This window comes from Leiobunum rupestre, chromosome 3, assembly GCF_980474605.1.
Source record: "Leiobunum rupestre chromosome 3, qqLeiRupe1.1.hap1, whole genome shotgun sequence".
In the NCBI taxonomy this organism is placed as follows: Eukaryota; Metazoa; Arthropoda; class Arachnida; order Opiliones; family Sclerosomatidae; genus Leiobunum; species Leiobunum rupestre.
This window is the reverse complement of record NC_143386.1, coordinates 19,217,503-19,244,439: the sequence shown is the minus strand read 5'-3', so window position 1 is coordinate 19,244,439 and position 26,937 is coordinate 19,217,503. Positions and strand designations below refer to the sequence as shown.

The following is a 26,937-nucleotide window of genomic DNA, read 5'->3' as shown; positions in this document are numbered from 1 at the left end:
CCATTTATGAGTAAAATCCAAATCGTCAGTGGGTTACAAATTCCTCCTCTCATGAATTGAAACTCACTTTCTCTACGTCAAGACCTCGTCTGTTCCGTCGTCTTTCCCTACGTCATAACTTCGTCTGTTGCGTTACCACGTAGGATAAGACGACAGAACAGACGACGCTTTGACGTATGGGGAAGACGACGGAACAGACGACGTTTTGACGTAGGGGACAGACAACAGATCAGACGACGCTATGATGTGGGTAAAGGATATTTTCACCCACTGACTTTCGGAATCGACCTCTAGAAACACCTTAGGTAATATTTCTTAATTTCTCTAATAATCCAGATAAATATGTCCTTCAATTAAACCCTAAATTTTTAAATCATACTTATTGCAATGCAATTATAACTAGTAGAAATTATGTTTAATTCAGAGAAAACGGCATGGTATTAGAAGATAAAACTTATTTTATACAAGACGTTTCGAGCCGAGGCTCTTCTTCAGTCGTTCGTTAGTTTTAATTTATTAATAAATTAAAACTAACGAACGACTGAAGAAGAGCCTCGGCTCGAAACGTCTTGTATAAAATAAGTTTTATCTTCTAATACCATGCCGTTTTCTCTGAATTAAACATAATTTCTACTAATATTCACCATGGTAAATAATAAGTTTAATATATGCAATTATAACTATTTTCATATTCTATTTTTACAGTTTTTTCATTTTATTTCCTAATTGCAAACACTTTTCAACAATTTGGTGTATCAAAGTTCTAGTAAACAACATTCTATAAAATACAAAGTTGTTTTAATAGTTCCTGGGTAACCAATGTTAAAAACCCAGTAACAAAAAAAATTGTTTCTATTGTTAACTCCAATTTTTCTGCCGCAGCTTGTTTGTTACCATCTATATACCGGGGGTCTTCATTTGATCGGCCCAGGCATTTTTTTCAAAAACTATACATTCTAGAAATGTTAAATTTGCTGTATGTACTCTCTCGGTAGAGATCGTTGTTATTTTTGAATTTAAGAAAAATAATGAAATTTTTCACGGTTTTATAATTTGTAGTTTTTGAACGCTAGGTGGTAGACGAAAGGTTTAAATGAGTACGTTATAGAGCATTCTCGAAAACCTTTAATGGAGTTGGTATGGTCAAAATCGTACATTTTGTCACTGAAATAATAGGTCATGAAAATAACAAGTTAGTACTACCCAAATATTTTTATGCCTCATGTTATTGTAATAATTGTCTGTGAAAAATGAACATGTTTTGAGCCAAATCATTGTTTTACTTTAACAAATTAAGTGTTAGAACAAATGAAATTTTATTTTATTTCATCCAAAATGTCTACTCATTCGTTTCGCTGCGACCCCACTTGACTTTTTCCTAGGGGTGGATGAAGGAACTTGTCTACGAAACACCAGTGGAGACGGAAGTGGATTTGGTAGCCAGAATTCACGCAGCTTCGTCAAAGATTCGTACCACACCTGGAGTGTTTCAGTCCGTACGTACATCCCTTCTTCGTCGCTGCCGACTTTGTTTGTACTGTCTTCTGAAACACCCTGTATACATGAAATATATCATGCTATTGAGAAAAATTGGAATTAAAAACCATTAGCTACCGCGGCAAATACATTACACCAACACTTGTAACGAATTAGGCCAAACAATTAAGTAAGAAATTATAATTAATACATTAAATTACTAAATTAAATTTAAAATAAAAAATTAATTTGAATAAATTTAATATATGTAAAAAAGCATTAGTTGACACGTTAAAAACAACATAATTTAAAAATAAAACCAATGTATTAAAGTATTTCATTAAGATAAGCTTAAAGAAAGTATAAATTAATTACAGTGTGTATTAATAATTTTATATTGATAATTACAAAGGTGTTTAAAAGCAAGCCTCGACTCAACAAAAAGGTAGATTTTTTAAAAGGCGTTTTTTGAATTAGCGATAAATCTACTTAAATAGATTCTTTGACGCCAATACTCGGTGACAATGGAAAATAACATACCAAATACTGAAAGTTTAAAATATTTTTTAAAACTATTTTTGTAAAGGTATTTGAAAAAAAGCATTACTCAATAAACAGTAAGCAGAAGAATCAGTGGCGGATACATATGTGGGGCATGGGGGGCGCCCCCCTTGACGCTTAAGCTTTGCATGTGACTTGATGATTTGTTATTACACCCATAGCTCAAACGTCTTCTAGCATCCCCCCCCTTGCATTGTTTTCTGTATCCGCCACTGAGAATAATTGATGTAAAATATTAGTTACCTATCAATTACATTAGGTTCTTAAAAAAATCAAATTTAGACATGTTTAAGGCATGTAAATATATAGCTATAATGTTTTTAAGTAGAAGTCTTCTCTATCGTTAGGTTATCAAGAAATCAATTATACAAAAACAACATTTAACCCTGGCTAATTATTACTCGTTAAAACATTATGATAAAATTGCAGAAATTAAACTAGAACAGTGCAAAAATCTGAAATTTTTAGCTAAGCTCAGCATCGATTTTAGTTGGTCTATTAATATGCAATAATAAAAAATATTTTTCTTAAAAATATTAAGTAAATATTTGATCATAAACAACAGCTTTGATTAAAATACCTTAAATAAAAGTCAATTTAGTTAGCAACATTGTAAAAGAAAATAAAAATTTAAATCATTTAATTAAAAACTACTAAAATCATCGTCCCGCTATGTAATCTGATTGAGACCGATAATTTTTATGGCAACGTCCGCCCATCTTTATTATTTTCAGACTATCCTAAAACCATATAATCTTTAGTGAAACTAACTGAAACTAAATAGGATTAATAATAGATGAATTGTTTGGTAAATTTGGCCTCTCTTTCGTTGGTCTAAAACCAAAGACGTATTCGTTACAGAGTGAGGATGGAGACAGGAATTCTGGCAAGGGTGCTGACACACATTTTAACAAGATAAATATCAGACACAACTCCTATCGGAAATGTGTATTTTACGCAACGTATAACGTTAGCGAACACAAAATTAAAATAGCAGCACGAAATCATAATCTATATGCTGCAAATACTACTTAAATCACGTTTGGTTCATTTGATAGTGAGAGATATGTCATAGATGGAATTAAAACACTGGCATTTGGAAATAACCGTATTGCATCAATCAATAAATAAGCTTAATTTTTAATGTCATAACACTTTTAGTGACAGAAATTGTAATTAATATATCGAGCTTAATTAATGGTGGTGCTCGTTAGTGTGTCACAACGATTGGCATAGTGCCAATAAAATATAATTACCTAAAACTGATTATCCCATTAAAAATAAAAAGTTAGAAAAGCAAAATGTCCGTCAACACTAGACTAGTTAAGTAATAATAAATAAATGGCCACCAATGAAAGTTTATAACACTTTTCTCACTCCACTCCCTAACAAAAAATTACACTCGTAAGACTGGGGTTTTCACTTTTTCGTCACTCGGCGAGCTCGGTCGCGTGAAAAGAGTGAAGTTAGTCAGGGTCAGCTCTTTCACTCTTATCGATTGTCAAGACTATTAAAAGAAGAAATTGAAATTTAATTTATTTACTTTACTGGGGAGCGTGGCGCCATCTATTAACGACCAAGGTCCAAGGAGGCTAAAATATACTTTTTGGATCCAATTCAAATTTCCCGGCTTAAATTTTAAGTTTCCCGCCAAGAATAAGAGTGAAATTGGTGACCTTGACTAATCGCACTCTTGGGGGAAGAGTGCCCTCAGTGAGTGTCGAAATGCGAGAGTGGCAAAGAGTGAAGATTTTTATTTAGCTCCACTCCCACTCTTGAGTGCGACTGAATTTCTAAATAGCACTAGCGATTTTGCCCATGTCTGGTTTAAATACATCAGAAAAAAGGCCTTTAATCGAAAGAACTATACACAATGGGAAACAAAATGACCGCCAACCCTAGACTACACTCTTAGAAATATTGAGTTGTTTTTAACCAAAAATTGGTTGTTTTCCATCCAAAATTTGAGTCCGTATTTACCCAACCTGAAAAAAGAGTTAGTAGTGTAAAAGTGAGAGTTTAGAGCCACGGGGTGCAAAATTCCCATAGGGTTATAACGGGGTGCCAATATTTTCCATAGGGTTAGCGCGGGGTGCCGGTATCTCCCTCGAAACCGCATCGGCTCGATGTGGCCAGATTTGCCGGCATCGAGAATACGAGAGAGACCGATGAAAACGTGAAGTGAGAATCGAAGCCGGTCAGAGTCTTGTTGACGGGGTGTAATATCGTTCGAGGAGGAAGCTGAGTTTCGTGACGAGGTAGGGGAGAGAGACCCGGAAGAGAGTGAGGTCTCGGATTTCAACCGCGCCAGAAAGGAGCGGCTTGTTTATACGCGCGTTTCCTCGGTACGGGGTGGGAGTTTACGCGGGGATTAACGAAATACCCAATAGGGTATGGCATGGGGTATAATTCATGAACAAAGTACGGGTCAGCATCGAGAATACGAGAGCGTCCGTCGAAAACGCGAAGGGACCATCGGAGCCAGCCGGAGATTTATTGACGGGGCGTAATAAGGAAGTCTATGACGTCTTGGAATACTGATAAAATGTATGTATAAAACATGATCTTAATACCGAGATTCTGTTTAACAAATATAAAATTTTCAGGAATAGCAGTAAGGTTTTTCCGGTTTCTACCACGAAAGGAGTGTTGGTAACCCCGGACTGTAATATCTACATCGGAACCCTAGAAGGAGGCGTTGGCATAGCGCTGACTGAAAGTCAATTCAAGCAATTGTGGAGAGCGAACGAGGAAATAACTTCATTCTTGGAAGACGATTCTATCCCACCCTCAACGTGGTTCTTCGAAGGATCGGAAACGAGACGGGTAGAACTGTGCATTTTTCAAGACCGTAGAGTAGTGGACGTCAGGGAAATCGTTCTTGGCACTGGGACCAATTACGGCAAGCACTACCTGACCAAGCGTGGATTCACTCTGACGCGGTATCCCTGGAAGACGTTGATGGAAAAATACGGTGAAGTGATGATCTACCATAACGAAGTCAAACGCGTCTTCAACGATATTAAAGAAACTGTACTAAACAAAGTTACCGATTATATTAATAAGCAGTGCAGTGGTTGTGAAGTTGATCATCTTTCGCAAGATGAGCATGACTGTTTAATGATAGATTGGAATTCCCGTTTAGATGCGTACTTGTTTGACGCCATGGCAAAAATAAGTTATTCGGAAATAATCTCAAAACTTAACACATTTTTAAGCGAGGATTTTCGGGATAATATTTTGTCTTTTATTATGTGTAATTTGAAGAATATGTTACATAAGACGGTTGATTGTTAAAAAAAATATCAATAAAAAGAATCGTATTAAAAACCACGCTTATTATTTCTTATCTCATTTACAAACATGAATCCTATCATGATACATCCTTTCACGGGGCTCGTGTCAGGACCCACGCAGTCTGGAAAATCTCACTTTATCGCGAAATTAATCAAACATAATGACTCTTGCATATCTCCCCCACCCCAACGAATAATTTGGTGTTATACAGAGTACCAACATAAATTATTTAATTCAGTATTGGAGCATAATCCAACAGTCGAGTTTCACGAAGGATTGTTGGACCCAGGAACTTTGAATCCAACGATTAGAAATTTTGTCATTCTCGATGACCTATTATGCGAAATAGCTAATAACAAAGACGTGACCAATTTATTCATCCGAGGTTCGCATCATCGAAACACGTCGGTACTGATTTTAATGCAAAATTTGTTTTATTCGCAGTACCTCGTCATCTTCCGTTCCGCTAGAGCCGTTTCCAGCGTACTAAATATTGCTAAACAAATTTCTCCGTCAAATACCAAATTCGTCGTGGACGCTTTCCGTCAAGCCGTGATGAAGCCGTACGGCTATTTATTCATCGATTTAAAACCAAACACTTCAGATGAATATCGGCTGCGAACGGGAATCATACCGGGAGAAGAAGCCGCGATTTTTGTTCCAAAATGAGCGTACGAACTTCAAAACCAGTTTGTAAAAACTTAAACTTTTTGAAATATTTGAGCACTTGTAACGTGAAACAGAGAAAAGCTATCGTCAAGCTAGCAAATCGAGACGCTATTTTATCGTTGGTCGAATGCTGTATAAATGTACTTCGTGGGAACGTTCAACTTACAGATGAGCAAAAGAGTCGGTTGAAGAAACATCGTAAAGTGATACACCATCTATGTCGTAAAATTCCTCTCGCTAAAAGAAAACAGATTCTAGTGCAGAAGGGGGGATTTCTCCCGCTTTTATTAGCTCCGCTTCTTTCAATCGTGAGCTCAGTCGCCGGCGCGGCGATAAACCGCGCTATTAATAAGTAAAAATGGCCCGCAAAATGGTTTTAGTCAGGGTTGGCAAAATCCTTGTTTTTTTCAAAAAGAACAAAAACAATGTTTTTTATTGTTTTAAACAAGATTTATTGTTTTTAACTGTTTTTAAATCAAACAATAAAAAACACATAATAAACAATAAAAAACTATGTTTAAAACACGTTTTAAACTATTCATTATACTTATGAATCAGACTAACGAGTAAACTCATTTAAAGAAATATTACGTATTAGTGGCATAATTACCCTAAGTGTGTCAATAAGATGAATTTTTCAATGATACCTTGTTTAACGAAAGTGACGTAAAAGCGTTGTTGACCAACCATTGACGGCCTTAGGGTTTTCGATGCCCCATGCAAATACTACCTAACCTGTAGTAGGGTTTTTAATATAGCTATCATCCTGGAATTTTCGGTCGCATAGTATTAAGAAAAGGGAAAATAGCTAGTTATCCACACATTGTTTTTAGTTTTGGTTTATTGAAATGTGCACGTCTGAAGTCATAAATCATCACAAATAAACAATGTTATAAAAAATAAGAACTTGGATGCCTCTATAATCTTAAAACTTCCATCACGTCATAAAATTTTTAAAAAATCGAGAAAGGGGACCGAAATCCCTTGATTTTTATCTAGGAGTGCCGCCTAGTCGGTTTAAACCCGATCTGTCCAGACCGGCCGTGTTTCTTGTTACTTAAAACCCGGCACAACCCGACTAAACAGCAACCCTACTTTTATCTCGTGCATAGGAGGTGTCCCCAATATATGTATATTCTATTTAAACAAAAAGACAAAATTCAATGCGTTCGTTGGATTTTTGTATTGGTAGGAAATTTATGAAATCATATCGAGCCCTTTCAGTCGCTCTTTTCAGAGAATCTTAAAATCAAACTACCCGTTATCAATACAATTTACCTTTCTTAGAGCCTTGGAATGGTTTATTCTTCCTTTTCCCTCATATTGAATAACCAAAATCTTACAAAAAAAAAACAATGAAAATTTACCTTATAAAAAACATGTTTAAAACAGGTAGTTTAATACGTTTAAAACAAATTGGTGTTTGTTTAAAATACTTGTTTTAAACGTGTTTTAAACACTTGTTTTAAACATTTTGTTTAAAACTTGCCAACCCTGGTTTTAGTTTCCGAAGACGCCTTACGTCGTATGAAAAACGCTACTCTAGAAGAAGTGGTTCTGGAACCGGAAATACCCACTTTGGATAAGGAAATGAAAGCCATTCTCGAGAACCCCAATATGTCCCAATCCGAAAAATTATCATTTTATAATCAAACTTTGCAGCGACACTTAAGTTCTAATCAGAAACCAGTTGAAAAACAACAGCAATCAAAAAAAACCTGGTACGAAGAAATTGCCACATCTATACCACCAAGTCAGCTCACCGACGCGATATCTTTGTACAATTGGACATTGCGATATATTTCGTGGAACGAATTAGGCGAAATGGAAATTGGGGGGCGGGTCGTTTCGGGATCGAACGTTATAGATTTAATTTACGACGCGCTTAGAAAAACCAAATCAAATGTCGATCCTACGGGAATTAATAATTTTTACGAAACTTTGCAAAATAATAATGTACCAAAAAACTTTATCAAGAATCCCGCGAGGTTAAATTTGTTAAAATCATTATCTTATCTCGCGACTCCACCCAGACCGCAACAGTGGGTGACGATTTGACTGTATTTATCAATAAAACCTTTAACGTAAGTTAACGAGTAATTATTTCAATTTTTTGTCTCAGGATGGATGGTTGTACTGAAACTGTAGCTGTGGGTGTGACGTCCAGATTAGTGGATTCTTATTCCAAAAATCCGAAAATTTTAACCGCTGTCATAATAATATTTATATTCGTAATAATGGAATTATCTGAATTCCTATTATGGTACTACACGGTACCCACACCGGGAAATTTTACCAACTATGGATAAACTTAGAAATATATACTACGACGAAGCAGACTCTGGCGGTTACGTTGGCCTTCGAGGATTGTATCGTTCAGCCAGAGAAAAGGGATTCAACGTATCATTGAATGAGGTTAAAAAAATTTTACAGAACCAAGATACGTATACGTTACACAAAAATGTAAAGCGGCGGTACGAAAGAAATAAGACAATAGTTTACGGTATTGACGAACAATGGCAAGCTGATTTAATTGACCTGCAGAAACTATCGAAACAAAATAAGGGATATCGTTACATACTCGCTTGTATTGACGTATTTAGCAAATTCGCTTTCGTTGAGCTGGTGAAAGATAAGAAGGGGGCTACCATAGTGAATGCTCTGAAAAACATACTAGATGGTGAAAGACGACCAAAACGCCTACAGAGTGATCACGGGAATTAGTTTGTTTGTAAAGCCGTTCAATTGGAGTTAAAATCACGGGGAATAGAATTTTTCGCGACGAATTCTGAAGTTAAGGCCAGTATCGTCGAACGCTTTATTCGATCGTTTAAATCAAGAATGTATCGATATTTCACTGGCAAAAATACAAATAAATACGTCGATACGCTCCAAGTTTTAGTTACCGCGTACAATAACAGCTATCACCGTTCAATTAAATGTAAGCCCGTCGAAGTAACGTCAGAAAATTCGAAAATAATTTGGAAAACTCTATACGGAGGTATTGATTTCAGTCCGCCAGTGACCTATGATTTCGAAATTGGTGATATTGTAAGAATTAGCAAAAACAAGGGTATCTTTGAGAAAGGATATATCCCAAATTTTTCCGAAGAATTGTTTCGAGTGATTAAGCGGATACCGAGGCAACCGGCGGTATATAAACTGGAGGCTTTGGATTCGGAACCCATTTTGGGAGTGTTTTACAAGGAAGAAGTACAGAAAGTCGGAAAAGATCTCGAGACTTGTGCTTTTAAAATTGGAAAAGTGCTCAGGCGGCGACGCAAATCTGATAATTCAGTCGAGTTACTCGTACGCTGGAAGGGGTACGGACCGCAATTTGACAGTTGGGTTCAAGAAGTAGACTTAGAATGAGTTTCTACATCACTCTACCATCCGATTCTTCGCTGAATTACTTTCCCGATAATACTCTGAGCAAATTCAGAGCTTACCTTCCGGAAAATGTTCAGCTGAATGGACCTTACGAAGTAAGGTTAGCGGAAATAAGTTATCCTAGAACGTGGAACAATATCAAAGAAGAGCGGGTAGTCCGAGTTTGGACGGATGATATCATGTCGGAAGGTTTTACGGAAGAAAAACTAGCTATTATACCCAAAGCAAATTTCTCTACAATCGAAGATTTTCTTGAAATGTTAAAATTTGAGGGTAAAAATGTTGAGTTTAAATACATAAAACATCTGAAACGAGTTTCGGTTCACATTGCTAAGAGTTTTTATTGTAAAATCCCTCCTGATATAGCGGTTATGTTGGGGTTTTCGATTCAGCAAGTACAAGAACTTGAAATTAGGGAATCGACGATAGCTCCATATACCGTAGATATGGACGTGGGATTACATTCGTTGTTTGTTTATTCCGATATCGTTGAAAGTACGATCGTCGGGGACAGGAACGTACCTCTCCTAAGAATTATTAGCGTTAAAGGGAAAGACGGTGAAACTATAGACTCGATATTCACTAAACCACATTATTTACCAGTCGCGGGTTCAAATATTCAAATTATCGAAATTAACATTATGGACGACTTGGGGAACCCCGTGCGATTCGAACGTGGAAAGGTGCACGTTACTCTACATTTCAGACCACGGAGGGCCTGGCTCACCCTATAACAACACGTGCGAGAACGAGTCGCGTTCATTTTAGTAAAGCATAACGAACGACCAACATCATGAGACACTCGCAGTATAATCCCGCCGTAAGCGATTACGAGAACTACTATTTGAATCAGGCTGGCTATGGATCAATTCCTGTTTATCGAGGTGTGGGTGTTCAAAGAGGATATGGATTAGGCAATATACTAGCTTCAGCTTTTCGCAGTGCCATGCCCCTTTTCAAGCGTGGAGCCCAGTTCTTAGGAAGAAAATTCCTCGATACTGGAGCGAAAGTCGTCACGGACGTTGCTAGCGGTATTCCAATCAAAAAGGCACTCGCAACTAGATCCAAAAGCGCTGGCAAAGAAACCTTAATTTCAGCCGCGGAAGTGGTTAAGCAAATGACGGGATCTGGACTTAAAAAGAAACGCTCCCGACCGCGCAAAATCACTCGACGTAAAGCCAAGAGGAGGAAAACATCGTGCCCTTCTTACTCCGATATATTTTCATAAAGCGTTATTATGGCACTGTTACATCCACATTCAAGCGGGTGTGTGAATTCGGAATTGGACCTTTTTCAAGTTCCGTTATCGCAGACGGGGATTATCGGTGGCGAATGGGTCGAATACAATCCCATTTCCAGTATTACCAACAATTCGGCGTTAACGTTTTGCATTAGTGGCAATTCAGAATCCTACGTAGACTTGTCGCAGACTCTCCTACACGTTCAGGTGGAAGTGAAAAAACAAAATGGATCTCTCCCCAAAGCCGCCGTGATCGGTGCGGGTGGAGTGGTAACTACACCAGCTGATAATGTGGCGCCGGTCAATTTATTTTTACACAGTCTCTTTCCCGAAGTGCATCTATTTTTAAACGAAAAATCCGTTACTCCTTCGGCTCAAAATTACCCGTATAAAAGTATGATTCAAACCATGCTAACTTTTGGTGACTCGGCTAAAACGAGTCATCTGACCAGCTCCTTATTCTATCGCGACACGGCGGGTGAGTTTAACGACTTTACCAAAAACGAAGGTTTCTTGAAAAGAGCTGAATTTGCTCAAAAGGGAATTATCGATATGATCGGCGTCCTCCACTTAGATGTTTGTCAACAACCTCGATATCTTCTAAACTTGGTGGATTTAAAATTTGTTTTTGGTAAACCGAACACCGATTTTTGTTTACACTCCGATGTGAAATGTCAATTGGAAATCAAATCAGCTTCGCTTTATCTGAGAAAAGTTAAATTAATTCCAGAAATACCATTATCTCACGCGAAAGTATTACAAGTGGCTAGAGCTAAATACCCCATCACTCGCACCGAATGCACTTCATTTTCGATCCCCCAGGGGAACATGAGTGTAGTGCAGGATCATTTATTTACCGGCCAGATTCCCAATAAAGTCGTGATTGGGATGGTTAGTCAAACGGCTTTTCTAGGTGACTTAAAATTATCACCATATAATTTCCAGCACTTTAATTTAAACCACATTGGATTGTTTGTGGACGGAAACAGCGTACCCCATCGCCCTCTCACTCCTAATTTCGCGGAGAATAGCTACATCCAGGCTTACGCCAATTTATTACTACAAACGGGTCAGTGGAACATTGACGAGGGAAACCAAATAAGTCGCGAAGATTACGTTGGTGGGAACTGCCTTTTCGTCTACGATTTGACGGCTGATTTGATGAGCAACGCCACCCATTTCCATTTAGTTAAAAACGGAAATTTGAGGCTCGAGATAAAATTCGCATCAGCTTTAACCGAAACGATTGCTGTAATTGTGTACGCGGAATTCCAGAGTTTGATTGAAATTGATAAAAACAGAACCGTGCTTTTGAACTAGAATGGATACGTTACAACTAACTAGAATTATGGAAAACGATAAGTCCACCAAAAACCTATTTCGGGGAGTTATGGCTGCGGATCAATTACCCAAATACGTGAAGACTTTCCCCTCTCTTTATATTGTGAACACGGCTACTTCAGAAACGTCCGGAAAACATTGGGTTGTACTCTATTTCTCGAAAAATAACAGGGCTACAGAATTCTTCGATTCTTTCGGGAACGCCCCCGATATGTTTCGCTTTAATGACTTTGTCGAAAGAAATAGTAAAACTGTTACTTTTAATTCGTTACAACTACAAGGAAATCTTAGTAGGACTTGTGGAGGCTTTTGCGTGTATTTTGCTATTAATCGATGTCGGGGTGTAAAAATGTTTGATATTGTGACAAGATTTTCTAAACAAAAAAATGATAATGATAAGATGATTAAAGAATTTGTGTATTCAAACTATTCAATAAATATTGAATAACTTTTAAATGTTTTTTTTAATTTACCAATATTCAAAACAAATTGCAAAAACACTAGTTCATAAACTTTTTTGTTAAAGTAAATTCACAGATCATTTCCAGTTGAAAATATTTAACATTTTTAGAATAATATTTGTGAAAATAAATCAAAATACTCTAAATATTCTTTTAGTCATATACATAATGTTCTTTTAGTCATATACATAATGTTCTTTTAGTTATATACATAATGCTCTTTTAGTCATATACATAATGTTCTATTAGTTATATACGTATTTTACGAATTCAGTCACACCTTTTTTATCTTGTCGATCCAGTGATGTCCATAGGATAGAGTTTGAATACCGTTACCCAAAATGTATCTTTTATTATCACAAGGATTTAGAGATATTTTGTTTTGGGAAATGGTAAAGAGTTGATGTCTCTGACTCACAATTCGCATCATACAGTTGCTCGTAATTTGATTCCAAAAAAGACAATTGCGGTAGCTCGAGTGGCGGATACTTTTTTTGACGACTCTCTTGCAAACACCCTTCGCGGTTTTTTTCTCCCCCTTCTCCGAAAGGATACTATACATTTTCGGGCGTAAACCACAAAACTCGCGAATCGGAACTCCTTCCATCTCGTCTTTCATCTTCCCAATCACTTTTTTATTTGATTCATTGTGAAGAGGATGATTAACGGGATATCCTGAGAAATCGAAGAGGTGGGAGGACTTCTGTAAGTCCGCGTAGACATCCTCGGATTGTATGTCATACGTGAGGCTGTCAGTATCTGTGAAAAGGAGTCGCGCTTTACCCCCGAAATTCTTCCGCATGTACTCGTAATGAAACTCATACATGGAAAGTTTGGATAGATCCAAAATGGAGAAGCCGGTATAAATAGGTCTATTCAAAGTAAGCGACTTCCTCTTCATTTGAATGCCTACGAGTTCGTTGTGGAAAATAGTGAACTTTTCAAATGCCGGAGAAGACGCTTTCTTGATGGCCCGCTCAGGTGTTTGCACGAGATGAAAGTCTATACGATTACGGAGATTTTCCATGGTCTTACCTAGTATTAGAGAAAATGAGATTAGTATTGATTATTATTTAAATTTATATTTAATATACCAAAAGTGCTATTATTGAGCAACTTGAAAAATTCCCGTTCAAAGTTGTTTTTGGCAAGTTTTCTTTTCTCCGTATTGAACTCGATGAAGGGACGAAGCCAAGGACTTTGGTCAAACGAGAGTATCCTGTGAACTTTAGTAAGTTTCATCCCCTTCGAAACGTAGTATTTTAAATTACGATAGTGAACTACGTAACGTTGCTTGTTGAATAGATTAGGTACAAGCTTAGAAAGAGTGTCTTTTGTGGAAAGGTTCAATTGTTTAAGCATCAGTTTATAATATGAAGAAAATAAATCGGTGGTTATTGCGCGAGATTCGGGCGCAAGGGGGTAGCAATTGTGTTCTTGATGCAATTCAGCAGGATACTCTAAATCAACCTCCAAAATGAAACCATAGGATGACTCGTCCGATAAAGTAAGCACGTGTAAATTAATGTAATCGAGGAGGTCTTTTACAGGTACCCAAGCGAACTTACTAGTGGGTAGGTAGCCGACCATCGACGACCCGTACAAATGGTTCATGTCGAAGTACATTATAAAATTACTCGGCTGCTCGGGGTCGTAAGTTTCGGGTATGTATTTATTATTCGCCTTGGCGAATCTGTGGCTAATCATCGAAACCCCTCCTCGAATACCGCGCTCAATAAATAAGTGCATGTCAATATCGAGGAGTAACTCCAACTTCACTTTGGTCATGTGAAGCGCAGATTCCCAGGCGAATCCTGGTCCGGTGTACGCGTGCGCGCGATCCAGGCCATAGTATGCTACACACATGGCGCGGAAACTTTCGAAGACGTCAGCGAGCTGGAGGGTATCCGCTTGAACGTACAAATCGTGTAGTTCACCTGTCAAGAAAATTTTCGTTAGTAACATTATTTCTTTCCATTAAAGATTTCTGGCGAAATACCTAGATTTTTTACGTTGAAAGTATTCCACACTTGTCGGACTGATTCGTAACTTTCATCTGATATGTGTTCGTCAGTGAGAGAGTTGAAAAATGCTTCTCTGGGAGGAAGTGTCTCCTCAAACTTCGCCACGCTGCTCATGTAGTCGTAAGGATAGGTTAATTTTTTAAGTAAATACGGGACTTGATGCGAAGGATAGAAAGAGTTTAAAATAGGAAATTTATCCGACCCCCCCATAGCTAAGTTATTAATTAGAGTTTCGAGGGAAGCTGGCATGAAACGAAGTGAATCGATGAAACGGAGACGACCTATAGTGAAACTTATATAAGTTTCGGTGGTTGATGGAATGCAGGAAATTTTATGTTCCTTCATCAACCCAATCCTCTGCATAATAAGATTGGCGTCATATCTACAATTTGAAAATAAATATAATTTAGTTATAATTTCGTCGATAGTAGAAAGGAAAATAAATTACGTACCGTGATAAATTGTGCATGACGACGGGTGTAAACTTTCCAACTCTTAGCTTTAAATTACACGAATTGTGGGCCACTCCGCGAAAACGCCCTAAAAATTGTAATTAGACGTTAGCTTTCTGATAATAAAAACCACCGATAAAAGTGTAATATACCGGAATAATGACAATGGTCTCTAACTCCCGGATCGCTCTGCATGAGAAGATCTCCACACACGTAACAATGAATGGCGTTGCGAACCGATTCTTCTTCGACTGGTGTCAAAACCATCGGAATGTTTTTCTTTAATAATTCGGTGATGTACTCCCGTTCCATCAACAAACTTTCAAGAAAAACATCAGTAGCGTCAGTTCCTCTATAAGTCACGGGCGGATGCGGTTTTCCTATAAATTGAATATTCTTTGTAGCGAAGATATTTTTTAAAAACAGTACAAAATATAAATACCATCGGGTCCTACAACAACATAGCTGAAACCACACGCTACATGTTCGGAAAGTTTGGTTGTTGATGACAGTGAAGAATCGGGTAAACATGTATGGATTTTATCAATGATAGATTCAAAATCCGCGTATATGACGTAAGGTACCTAAATTTAAGAAGAATATTAAAAAGTGAAAATTTGTAATAAGATTTCTTTTTTACCTTTTGTAGCCAGTCGATTTTATTGAATTTTAAAATGGGTTCTTTGTGGGGCATTTTCACAAGCTGTGGACCGTGGACATTACAGTTTTTTACGTGCTCTCTATGATTACTTTCGGCGCTTACACCAGAGTAGCGGTGTAAGCAATAACGACATACGTAAATTTTTCCGTTATGATTTGTGAAGTGACTCAACAAGCGACTAAGGTCGCTAATAAGACAAAAGTGCTGGTTTTTTCCTGACACGAGATATAGAAGGTCTATTTGTCGATCTTCCGGCACTTTGTTTTCACTGACGTGAAGCGGGAAAACTTCGTTATCATAACCAAAAACGTTGATTGATAGATTGTTTTTAAATTCAAATTTTGTAAGTTTTAAAACGTTTAATTGAAAAGGGAATGAAATGTCACTATAGTCTATTTCACTTTCAAATTTTTGGTATTGTTCCTTTCGGCGTCGATGTGAATTTGTAGGATGTAGTTTTGCTAGAATGCACCATAAGAAACACTTCTGGTCTTTAGTTTTAATATTTAGGAGACCTTTACCTTTACAAAGCTCCGAGGGTAGCTCTATATAGGTACCACCTACGAGTGGAAGATACGTTATAATATCCACTTGGAAAAACAAAATCCGATCAATGGTCCATCCACTACCCATGTCTTGGAATTCCCCCATTGCTTCCGCAACTTGCTTTATGCAAGAGTCTATTTGAACTGGTATTACGTCCGGCATGAGGGAAGTTTGAGTCTTGCTACGGAAATACGGTAACGCTTCAACTTCCTCGCCGTCGTTGAGTTTACGCACGTACTTCGTGCGAATAAATACGCTCCATTTTATACCCCGTTTCTTAGATAAGCGATTTTTCAAGTATTTAAATAAGGCTGAACATATAGAAGTGATTAATACCTCTGGGTCCGTTTGAGTGGTTTTCGGGGTATAACGCGAGCTAATGATGGCGTCCTCGATAACGGAAAGTTCTTCGACGTTTTCGAGAAAGCTATCCTCGGCGTCGTCTATTTCCATCGGTTTTTGAAGTGGTAGAGGATTATTTTGCCATGGCTGTGCGGGTGTCGGTGAAACTGGCTGCTGAAATGGGAGGATGGCTTCTTTACGCGATGAATCGGGTGTCGATGAATCTGAACCACTCGCGTGAATTCGCGAATGACGTTGCAATCCGTATTTGCGCGCGAAACTGTTACCACAAAGCAAACAAACGTATTTCCTATTACCGTGTTGTTCTCGTTTATGTCGATTCAAAGTAAACTTTGTCGCAAATTCTCTAACACATATGGTGCACGAAAACATTTTGACTCACTAGCCGCTACTCGCAACTGACAATGTCATCAGCTCCGATTCGAGCTTTTATACACTTTGCACCCCTAAACATTCGCTTCGCGTTGTTTAGGTTATAATAATAGGGTCCTTCGCCAGTTGGGGAAGAGCAGGGTTTTTTTCGGTCTTAGCGCTTGGGACGTGGGAGAATTCTTTCAATGAAAGTACATCACTACTTTGTTATTATAACGGGGGTCGCCTCTACCTCGCTAGAATGTTTTCAATGTGATAAAGAATCTTTGGAAAATTATATCTGATGCGCTCTTTAGAATTTACAAGGATTAAAAAAATAATATCTTATTAATTCCCAACCAAAATTAAATATAATTCCTAATTATAAGTACGTAAAAAGTAAACTTTGGTATTTTCTCTTAATATTTATTTATTTTCACATTTTAAATTCCTCACCGAGGGTTTGTTGAACAATTTGTTCTAAAGCCAATAATTTTTCCAAATCATCGTTAAAGTCAATTTTTTTTTGTTTTTTTTTTAATCTGCTTCTCTGATGGAGCGCTTCTTTTCTTCCGCTTCTGTGTGGAAAATGAAGCGGATGCGAGAAGAGTCGAAGGAACTTCGGGGGTAGAAGAAGTTGACGCTATTGATGGTAGAGACGATAGAGATGATGATGAGTTTCCGGTTATAGAACATGCCGATGAAGATGTGGCAGGGATCAATGATAGTGTGGTCGGGATTTCTGGCGTTGAAGGATTCGGCTCGTTGTTCATTCCGAAAAAGAGGAGCGAAGCGATGGAGTCTTCTTCCGCCGATATTGTTAAATCCAGTTTTTCGATCTTAAAATAATTGTAATAAATACACGTTTTATACGTAATAAACGAAAATAAACATACCCCGATTAGTTGGTTTAATCCTCCGAGAGCCCGTCTTATGTTGGCTATGTTCGGGTGGTAACATAGGTGCACGTCTATAACTGCACACGCTTCATCCGGGCGGAATTCCACCCAAAATCCCCGATGTTGCTTCGGGATAATGACTTCGAAAGTTCGAAAATTGAAGACTGGTAATTCGGGGCGGCCGGGAATGTGTCCCAGCGCAGCCTTATATCTTAAGACTGCGACGGTAACTTTTTTGTCTAAGACGGTATTGTTAGTTGCCATTCTGAAATGAATATGATTTTGATTTTCGGGAGATGGACTTATATATCCCAGCCAGAATTGAAATTTCTTCTGGAAGTCGTCTCCACCACAAGTAATAAATAGAGCTTATAGTTTACAACCTTTCGTAATAACAAGAATGTATTTACGCCATAAGATATAAATTACGCTTTATTTATGTCACAAAGAATAAATAACGTATTTATACTATAAGGTATACATAAGATCGTATTTATACTATAAGGTATACATAAGAACGTATTTATACTATAAGGTATACATAAGAACGTATTTATACAGTGGGGTATAAATAAAGATTGTATTTATCTATATTTAGTATAAATATATTCTTGGTAATAAGACTAATTCTGATTTCCATCGGTAGACCTATTAGACGGTTGTAAGTAAAAATGTTTCTATTTAACCATTCCACTTCCCAATGTTTGATTCAAGTAAATGTATATGAGAGAGGTAAAAAAAAATCAGATATGGTTAAGACCAAAATATTTTATTTATATTTTTTCCATAAATTTATCTGATGCGCTTTAAATAATGCAGAATTGAAATTTTGAAAATGGTGTTTGCAGACCCTTGGACCCAAATCTGCAAAATTTTTAAATTATGGGCATCCAATGTCCTCAACGTTAATGATCTTCTTAACGAAACGATTCGAGAGGAACGATGTTTTCTCCAGACCTTTCGTGAAGAAGGTTGACGCTTTAGATGTGATGTAGGTGATGATTCCATCCAATTCGTTTATTTCGTATTCACCCTCGTCCCACTGCATCCCGCAAATATTCGTCGAGATCCACGAACAAAGTCTTTTGTCTTTCACGTTTAGCTCGTGATACGGAAAAGGCGGCTTAAAGGCGTACACCCCACTCTCTCCAGTTTCAACCACCAAGAATGCCAATTCTTTGAGAACATATTCGTTGTTGGCTCTCAGAAAGTTGACTTCGAGAATGCAAGTGTTATTCTCCGACCTAGAATTGACAATACAAATTAAAAATGATTCGCGAATAATTAATACGTGATAAAACTCACATTTTGGGTTACTCCTCGTATGACTGGTGAGCGTCGCTTCTAAAACGTGAAAGACAAGATTCCAAATTCGGGATGTAATTTTAAGGAAACTGAGTCCCTTTATATAGTACTCATCCGTGCGCTTTTTACTTGGTTTCATATACTTTACAAAAAGAGTAATTTCAATCCTTGGCGTATCAACATCTACGTTACTCTCCGTTCATTTCAATTGACGTTTCGCATCTGTAAGAATTCTATTTGCAGACTAAACACGCTGGAAAACAATCGGCTTCTTTCCACCTGGTTAACCTTAGACGTTGCTCTCCGTTCAAATCCCCGCAAATATACAATCGTCGTAATATCGCTACCCTCACCGTAGATTCATGCCCCGTACCGACTAAACACGTGTATAAACAAACCGCTTCTTTCTGGCGCGGATGAAAAGCTTGACCTCGTTTTATCGCGGACCTCTATTCCGCTTCCTTATTACGCCCCGTCAATAAATCTCCGGCTGGCTCCGATGGTCCCTTCGCGTTTTCGACGGACGCTCTCGTATTCTTGATGCTGACCCGTACTTTGTTCATGAATTATACCCCATGCCATACCCTATTGGGTATTTCGTTAATCCCCGCGTAAACTCCCACCCCGTACCGAGGAAACGCGCGTATAAACAAGCCGCTCCTTTCTGGCGCGGTTGAAATCCGAGACCTCACTCTCTTCCGGGTCTCTCTCCCCTACCTCGTCACGAAACTCAGCTTCCTCCTCGAACGATATTACAACAAGACTCTGACCGGCTTCGATTCTCACTCCACGTTTTCATCGGTCTCTCTCGTATTCTCGATGCCGGCAAATCTGGCCACATCGAGCCGACGCGGTTTCGAGGGAGATACCGGCACCCCGCGCTAACCCTATGGAAAATATTGGCACCCCGTTATAACCCTATGGGAATTTTGCACCCCATGGCTCTAAACTCTCACTTTTACACTACTAGAGTTATTTGATAACGACCCAAATATATGTTGGACTTTAAGCTATTTTATGTTAAATTATAACAACCACGTATATGGTTAAATTTTCAACAAACGAAATTTGTTGAATTTTAACTCGACTTACGGTTGTTTTTAACTCGACTTACGGTTGTTTTTAACTCGACTTACGGTTGTTTTTAACTCGACTTACGGTTGTTTTTAACTCGACTTACGGTTGTTTTTAACTCGACTTACGGTTGTTTTTAACTCGACTTACGGTTTGTTTTTAACTCGACTTACGGTTGTTTTTAACTCGACTTACGGTTGTTTTTAACTCGACTTACGGTTGTTTTTAACTCGACTTACGGTTGTTTTTAACTCGACTTACGGTTGTTTTTAACTCGACTTACGGTTGTTTTTAACTCGACTTACGGTTGTTTTTAACTCGACTTACGGTTGTTTTTAACTCGACTTACGGTTGTTTTTAACTCGACTTACGGTTGTTTTTAACTCGACTTACGGTTGTTTTAAACTCGACTTACGGTTGTTTTAAACTCGACTTACGGTTGTTTTTAACTCGACTTACGGTTGTTTTTAACTCGACTTACGGTTGTTTTTAACTCGACTTACGGTTGTTTTTAACTCGACTTACGGTTGTTTTTAACTCGACTTACGGTTGTTTTTAACTCGACTTACGGTTGTTTTTAACTCGACTTACGGTTGTTTTAACTTAAATTACGGTAATTGACAAATATTCAGCATTCGAGTTGAAAAATCACTTTAATGTTCTAAAATTTAATTTTCAAACCATTCTCGCATGGATATTATTACATTACTTACGCCATTTTTTTCTTTTCCAATAATTTTGAAAAAACTATCTTGAATTAACTCCCAAACTCTTTTGCATTTTTTGGGGTAGTCCAAATCTAATACAAAAAACATTTTAAAACATGCATCCATTGCATTAAGCAAACTTGAGCGGGGGTAAAAAACATTCCCCAACACAACAAAACACTGGGTTGGGTCTAATGGATCGCCAAATGTAACTATGTGCGGTTCAGCAATTTGACATTTTCCAACATATTCTTCTATTGTTTTGACTTCGCCCTGAAATATAAGTCATTACTGAAGTATATTACTTTAGATGCAAAAAAATATTTAGTACATACAGTAACATTTGTAATAAATGAATTTCGAGCATCATTTGCTGATGGTTTGATAGTTCGTTTGCCAATTTTGTAAATTAGTGGCGGAACCAAATATGGCAGTGAATAAATGCAGAGTTCTCTAAACCTATTAAGAAATTAAAACGAAAATTTAGCAAGGCAAGATATTTTGACAATTTCCTCTTAAAATAGAGTTAATACTCACTCTGATTGTTTTCGTCCTCTGTGATGAATTTTAATTCTTTTAAAATTATTTCCTTTAGTTCAATTAATGCATGGGTTTTAATTTTTGTGCAAAAACTCATCCAATTGTTTACAACGTTTGTATTGTTTTCAGGATACATTAGTTGAAAATCCTGCTCTATCTGTAATCAAAGTTGTATACAGAAGTCATTAATTATAGATACTGATTAAGAGACACGTTTTTGATTTATTACAAAAATATCAATTAAGGGTGACCACACAATATTAAAAAACCTGTAAATGAATTGTACGAAATATTTTAATGAAATAAAGCAAAATATAGCAACAAATTATAGGAAAACATAGGGAAAACTATAGAATATAGAGAAGACAATTAAAAATTCAATATAAGAAATAATTTTTTGTTGGTAAATTTAAACTACTAAAATCATAAGTGGATCATTCTCTCTAAGTAGACAAATTCCGGGTCTCGGTTGGGTATCTTAGTCTGGGTTTCGTGACGTCAGAGCTTGTATAGAGAGCAAACTCCAGAGAGAAAACTTTTGAAAATATTTCGGTGGAGGCGCCACCGAGTGGTCAAGACAGCAAATAAAGGGGCGTTTATTGAAGGAAACTCTACCCTTGGATCTGAAACTGACCTTGAACAAATATGATATAGGTTTTTTGGGGGGAAAATTCGAGGAGCCAACCCCCAAAATTTCTCTCTCTCGGCCCTCGAGACACGTTTCATAAGAGATGTAATAAACGTTAGATTCGGCAGTATAAATACACAGTGAAGTTGAGGTGATACACAGTATAGGGTGGTTGTAAAGGGCTGCCAGACCGACCCCGACACAGACTCTAGTCATAGGTAGCATAGCGTTTTGTCTACTTAGAGAGAAGGATCCACTTATGCTAAAATGTATATCAAAATTTGGGTTTTGTAAGATTTTCAGTCAAATATAAAAGATATGAAGTACTATAAAAAATTTAAGACACAAAAGGAAGGCTATAGAATAAAATTATAGGAAAAATAGTTACATCACCTTACAACAAAAAAAATGATTTTAAACATACCATTCCAGGTGTGTCTCTTAGTCGAGGAAACATACAAAAAATTTCATCAATGCTATCAGTGGGGTTACTTTTTATCCAATTTTGTCTTGGACCAGCTGTCTGCTTCATATAATCTTTTACTTGACTAAAAGGGCTAGTATTGACCTTTAACCAATCAGTCATTATCTCCACATTGTCAGAATTTTCTACGACTTCGATATCTGTAATGTACAAAAATTTAATTTCAAACTACGAAAATTTAGAATAAAATTTCACACTTACTGGCTTTTTTGGCCAATCCTAACGATAATGGCTCATCAGTAACAGTTACTTCTGATCTTCTTGCCTTTTTAATATTTTTGTTGACATTCCTTACACGGTCTTCTATGTAGCCTGTTGCTGGTCTTTTGTTACCTCGAGAATACCATACCATCTACATTAAAATAATTTTTAAAAACAAATCACCTGAATATACTCAGAAATTAACTTACATGGCCTAGGTGGTGTTTATTATCAAATTTTGGAAATTCTTTAACTATGGTCTTAGCTAGTTCTGTTTTTAAGCTAGCTGATGGACTAAAGATAGAAAAGAAATTATGTATGCTATATAAAAAATCTTAATAATGTAAACTAACGTATTTCCAAATTTTTCTATTAGTCCGGCCACTGCAATTCTGCACAGTAAACGCCTGTCGCTGGTTGCTATTGGTCCATTCAATAAATTGAAAAGTAGTTTTTTTCCTTCTGGGTGTTTATTTACCATTTCTTTAACTTTCTGAAATAATTTTTTATTTACAAATTATTCGAGATAATAAACAATCAAAATATAGATACTTACAAAATTCCCGAGTTCAGCAGACAAAATTATTTCGCAACATTTTTGGTTTGATGTTGATGTGACACAAAGTTCGTTATCCAAAAATGGTGATGAAATTATAGATTTTCCCATGCAGTCAACATTTTCATGTGTAGGTTGGTCAACGGTTGCGTCTTTGGATGTTAAATCAGTTGCTCTGGTGCCAACGTTTTCACTTGTTTTTTCTTTTCTTTTCAAAGGCCAAATGGTACAAGTAGTATATTCTAAATAATACAGTCTGAAAGACTGAATTAATGATTGTAAAAATAATGCTAAAATTGTAAAACAAGCTATAACTAGTTTGAGAGCTTAAAGTATCAATCCGATAAGAAAGAACAAATATGAAGGGATTTAGAAAGAACTAATTTTTTTGAAGTTCATTAACAAGAATTTGGTTAAATTATTTGATGAAATACTAAATTATTTAACTTTATATATATTTAAGAAAAAAATATATTAAGAAAATGTATCAATCAATTTCCCATGAAATTCAACCAAAGATTTGTTGGACTTAAAAATTAAAAAATTGGTGTGTAGTCTTAAATCATTACTTTAAAAAATTAAAAATAGCTATATTTAGGTACAACATAAAAGCTATGGTCACTATCTTCGAAGTTGTTGCATAAGTGTAACGGGTTATAATCAATCATTTCTCCCAATGACTTTAAAATTATTTTTGCGGGCTTTGTCATGTCTACTTTATAGGCATGGTAATGTCGTTCAAAAGACATGGTCTCAAGGAGAGAAACTACTAATTGAAAATCGTTCTCACCCCTTACAATAATATTTTCAATCCTTCCAAAAGTAGGCAAATCCTCATTTGAAACGTCTAATAACACAACACTATCTGGTACATACATAATTCCATGGTGTTTTACCCAGTTAGCACACCCTATGTTTTCATAGATTGATATATGAAGCAGTTGAGCTATTTCATTACCCAGTTGTAAATTAGCAACTAGATTATTGTGACATACACCTATTTCTGTAGCCCTTTTATCAAAAGCTTGATTGTTTCTGCAATTATATGCAAACATTAACTGATGCCTAAAAGCTAGTGATTTAGTGATGTTTTTAAAATTACAAATAATGTGAGCGTATTTTTTGAAAAAATTATGTTTTGCTTCAAAACGAATAACCCCAATTTTACATAATGGACCAGACATTCTAATACAATCTACTTAATGTAGTAATAGATGGTGCTTTGGCTTTAAAGTGCGCTCTGAGAATAAGTTTAAAAAATATTCATGATGATCCGAAATTAATTGATCTAAATAGAAAAGATGACCTTCAAATATAATCGGTGCAAAAATTATATCTATGCAGTCATTAAGCATAAGGAGCAATTCATAAACTTCGTGTTCAACAGGTATTAGATCACCTATTAAAATGGGTAAGTATCTTAACAAACACCAAGATTGAGCTGCTGTCTGCCCAGTAGCACCATCAGGATTTTTTATCATATTCTTAGTTATTGGTGAAGGTTTATTTTTAATATCAGCGCCAAATTGAAATTTACTAATTCTGGAGTTTATAAGTTCTAAATTGAAAAGTTTTTCTGATATCAGTTTACCTAATACAAGCTTTAACTCCAGGGGACCAATACCCTCCAAGATATCATGCATGATATCAGGTACAAAATTTGATACCACATGGAAGTGCTGTAATTCATTGAGAAGGCAGTCACGTTTAACTCCCGTTTCAGATGACCTATTAATTTCTAAGTCTAAGTTATAATTAGTTACATTTCTAAGCAAATCACGATCAAGCTCAATTTGTTTAACCATAACAGTTCTGTGAACTTTGCAAAATCGACAAGGGAAGTTTGCCATAAAACCTTCAACTAAGCCAAGTAACGAATGCAGCCCCAAATTATCCCCAGAAAGTTGAGCCAAATAGGGAAACACTGTTCCTGTAAAGGAGGGAGTTTCGAGAAAAATTCCATTAATTTCCAAATCCTTTAATTCCTCTAAAATTTCTGAGATGACTAAATTCATTTTATTCTGGCTAAGATAGGCGGATTTGCATAACACTAATAAGAAACAATTATTTAAAGAGGAATTGTATTCTGGAGGAAACGCCTTAATTGTGTAGTAAAATCCCACAACTTTATGTAAGCCAGTTTTTGAGCCAAGAGGATTTGTGACCTCAAACTCATCAGAATAAACCATGAGAGGAATTAAAACCTTGTTACCATTACACTGAACACAAGATTTTCTTGCCTGCAATCCATCTTTGAAATCTCGCAAACCATTTGATTCAGAATTTAGGTAATCTCGCATCATTTCAAAGACTCCCGGACATTCTAAGACCTTTTTCACCGTTTTTCGAATTGGTATTAGTTGAAATTCTTTGCTTTTAGTAATCATGGTAACCACCCCAGTTTTTTTGCTGGATTTTGCTACCTGCTCTTCCCCAATTTTTATATCCCTCGGAACAATTAAATCCCCAGATTCTTTTAATAATTTTTGTTGGGAATATTCAGTTTCAAAATTTTGAAACGGATTCGAAACCTCATCAAACAAAACTAATATACTTCCTAAAATTTCCTTGGAAATGTTTTCTAGATTAACTTTCACTTTATTTTTCAGATAATTTATAATTTCCTCAATTAGTCCTTTAACACTGGTAATAACGGTTTGAACTGTAGTAGTTGTTATTGATGGTGAAGATTTCAATTTGCATACAAATTGAATAGCAATATTTTTAATCGACTCAATAGATAAAGCAAAATCAAGATTTTCCCCTAAATCATCTATATCCATTTGATCACCTAAATCGACATGCTGTGCCGGATACACTGCTATAGTTTCATTAATTAAGTTTGATTTTAAATTATCATCTGATAGTACAGAATCTCTGTGAAATTTCCCTAAATGCCGCGAAAGTGTGTGAAAGTAGGTGTAAGATTGATTACAATTTTCTTCTGCGCAATAGAAAGGCCCATTTCCATCGTTAAGACCATGGATGTTTCAATAATGATATATTAAATTCCTTGAATTTCCCAAAATTTCAATATTACATTTATAGCACGCAAACCCCATTATTATTATTTGTTAATTTTAAACGAAAATAACTCACAAATTCGAAGTCTCTTTCAGAAATGTGGAGTGCTGATTTAAAAACTTCAATCTTGGACCTACTGCAGGTATCAATTCCTTGACAACTTCTGTTGTTAACAGCATAAATGATTCTTCATCAACAAAATTGCCTAAATAAAAAAGTATTATTTCGTAGCTCTAAAATTTTATACAAAATTCTCGTTCAGAGTGCTTTAAATAGGAAAAGTTCAGGTTTGATAAAACTAATTTGTAATTGAAAGGTAGCATATGCATATACATACATCATTCATTTGATTTTTTTATATAAATTGGAATATTTTTTTAAACTAACCCATGGCCAACTTTGACACGCTCTATTCGGTATTTGGCCTGCCCAAGTTTATTAATTTACTCAATTGATTATTATTAAATGAAAAGTAATTTGAAGTTATTATAATATCAAGTATAACTTACTATAAAAAACACTCTAAAGAGAAAGAAACAAATAATGTAAAAACTTACTTGAAAAGTTATCGGCAAACGTATCCAATCCCCATTCGCTTAGTTTTCTTTTCACAAAGTCATCCATTACACCATTAAACTTTACCCTTAGTTTTTTTGTTCCTTGTTATTCGAATTTAATTTACCGACT

At 36.4% G+C, this 26,937-nt stretch overlaps 4 protein-coding genes across 4 annotated transcripts; 2 read left to right on the top strand and 2 right to left on the bottom strand.

The window, feature by feature from the left end:
- Positions 1–1,284: 1,284 nt before the first annotated feature.
- On the bottom strand, positions 1,285–26,874 carry LOC149949754 (uncharacterized). Its single transcript, XM_090169489.1, has 11 exons — positions 26,828–26,874; positions 26,326–26,437; positions 23,227–23,490; positions 23,024–23,163; positions 22,880–22,964; positions 22,671–22,821; positions 22,410–22,609; positions 21,355–21,514; positions 21,153–21,276; positions 20,824–21,090; positions 1,285–1,554 (listed from the first exon to the last, which is right to left on the bottom strand). Exons 1-9 carry the CDS (start codon positions 26,872–26,874, stop codon positions 21,227–21,229), a joined length of 1,209 nt encoding a protein of 402 aa, XP_090025615.1. The 3' UTR covers positions 1,285–1,554; positions 20,824–21,090; positions 21,153–21,226.
- LOC149949757 (uncharacterized) lies at positions 8,305–9,375 on the top strand. Its single transcript, XM_090169493.1, has 2 exons — positions 8,305–8,726; positions 9,018–9,375. The coding sequence occupies exons 1-2, from the start codon at positions 8,305–8,307 to the stop codon at positions 9,373–9,375; spliced, it is 780 nt and encodes a 259-aa protein (XP_090025619.1).
- Positions 10,631–11,953, top strand: LOC149949756 (uncharacterized protein F54H12.2-like). The gene has a single exon (XM_090169492.1). It carries the CDS (start codon positions 10,631–10,633, stop codon positions 11,951–11,953), a length of 1,323 nt encoding a protein of 440 aa, XP_090025618.1.
- Positions 12,710–14,223, bottom strand: LOC149949755 (uncharacterized). The gene is made up of 2 exons (XM_090169490.1): positions 13,530–14,223; positions 12,710–13,470 (listed from the first exon to the last, which is right to left on the bottom strand). Exons 1-2 carry the CDS (start codon positions 14,221–14,223, stop codon positions 12,710–12,712), a joined length of 1,455 nt encoding a protein of 484 aa, XP_090025616.1.
- Positions 26,875–26,937: the final 63 nt, after the last annotated feature.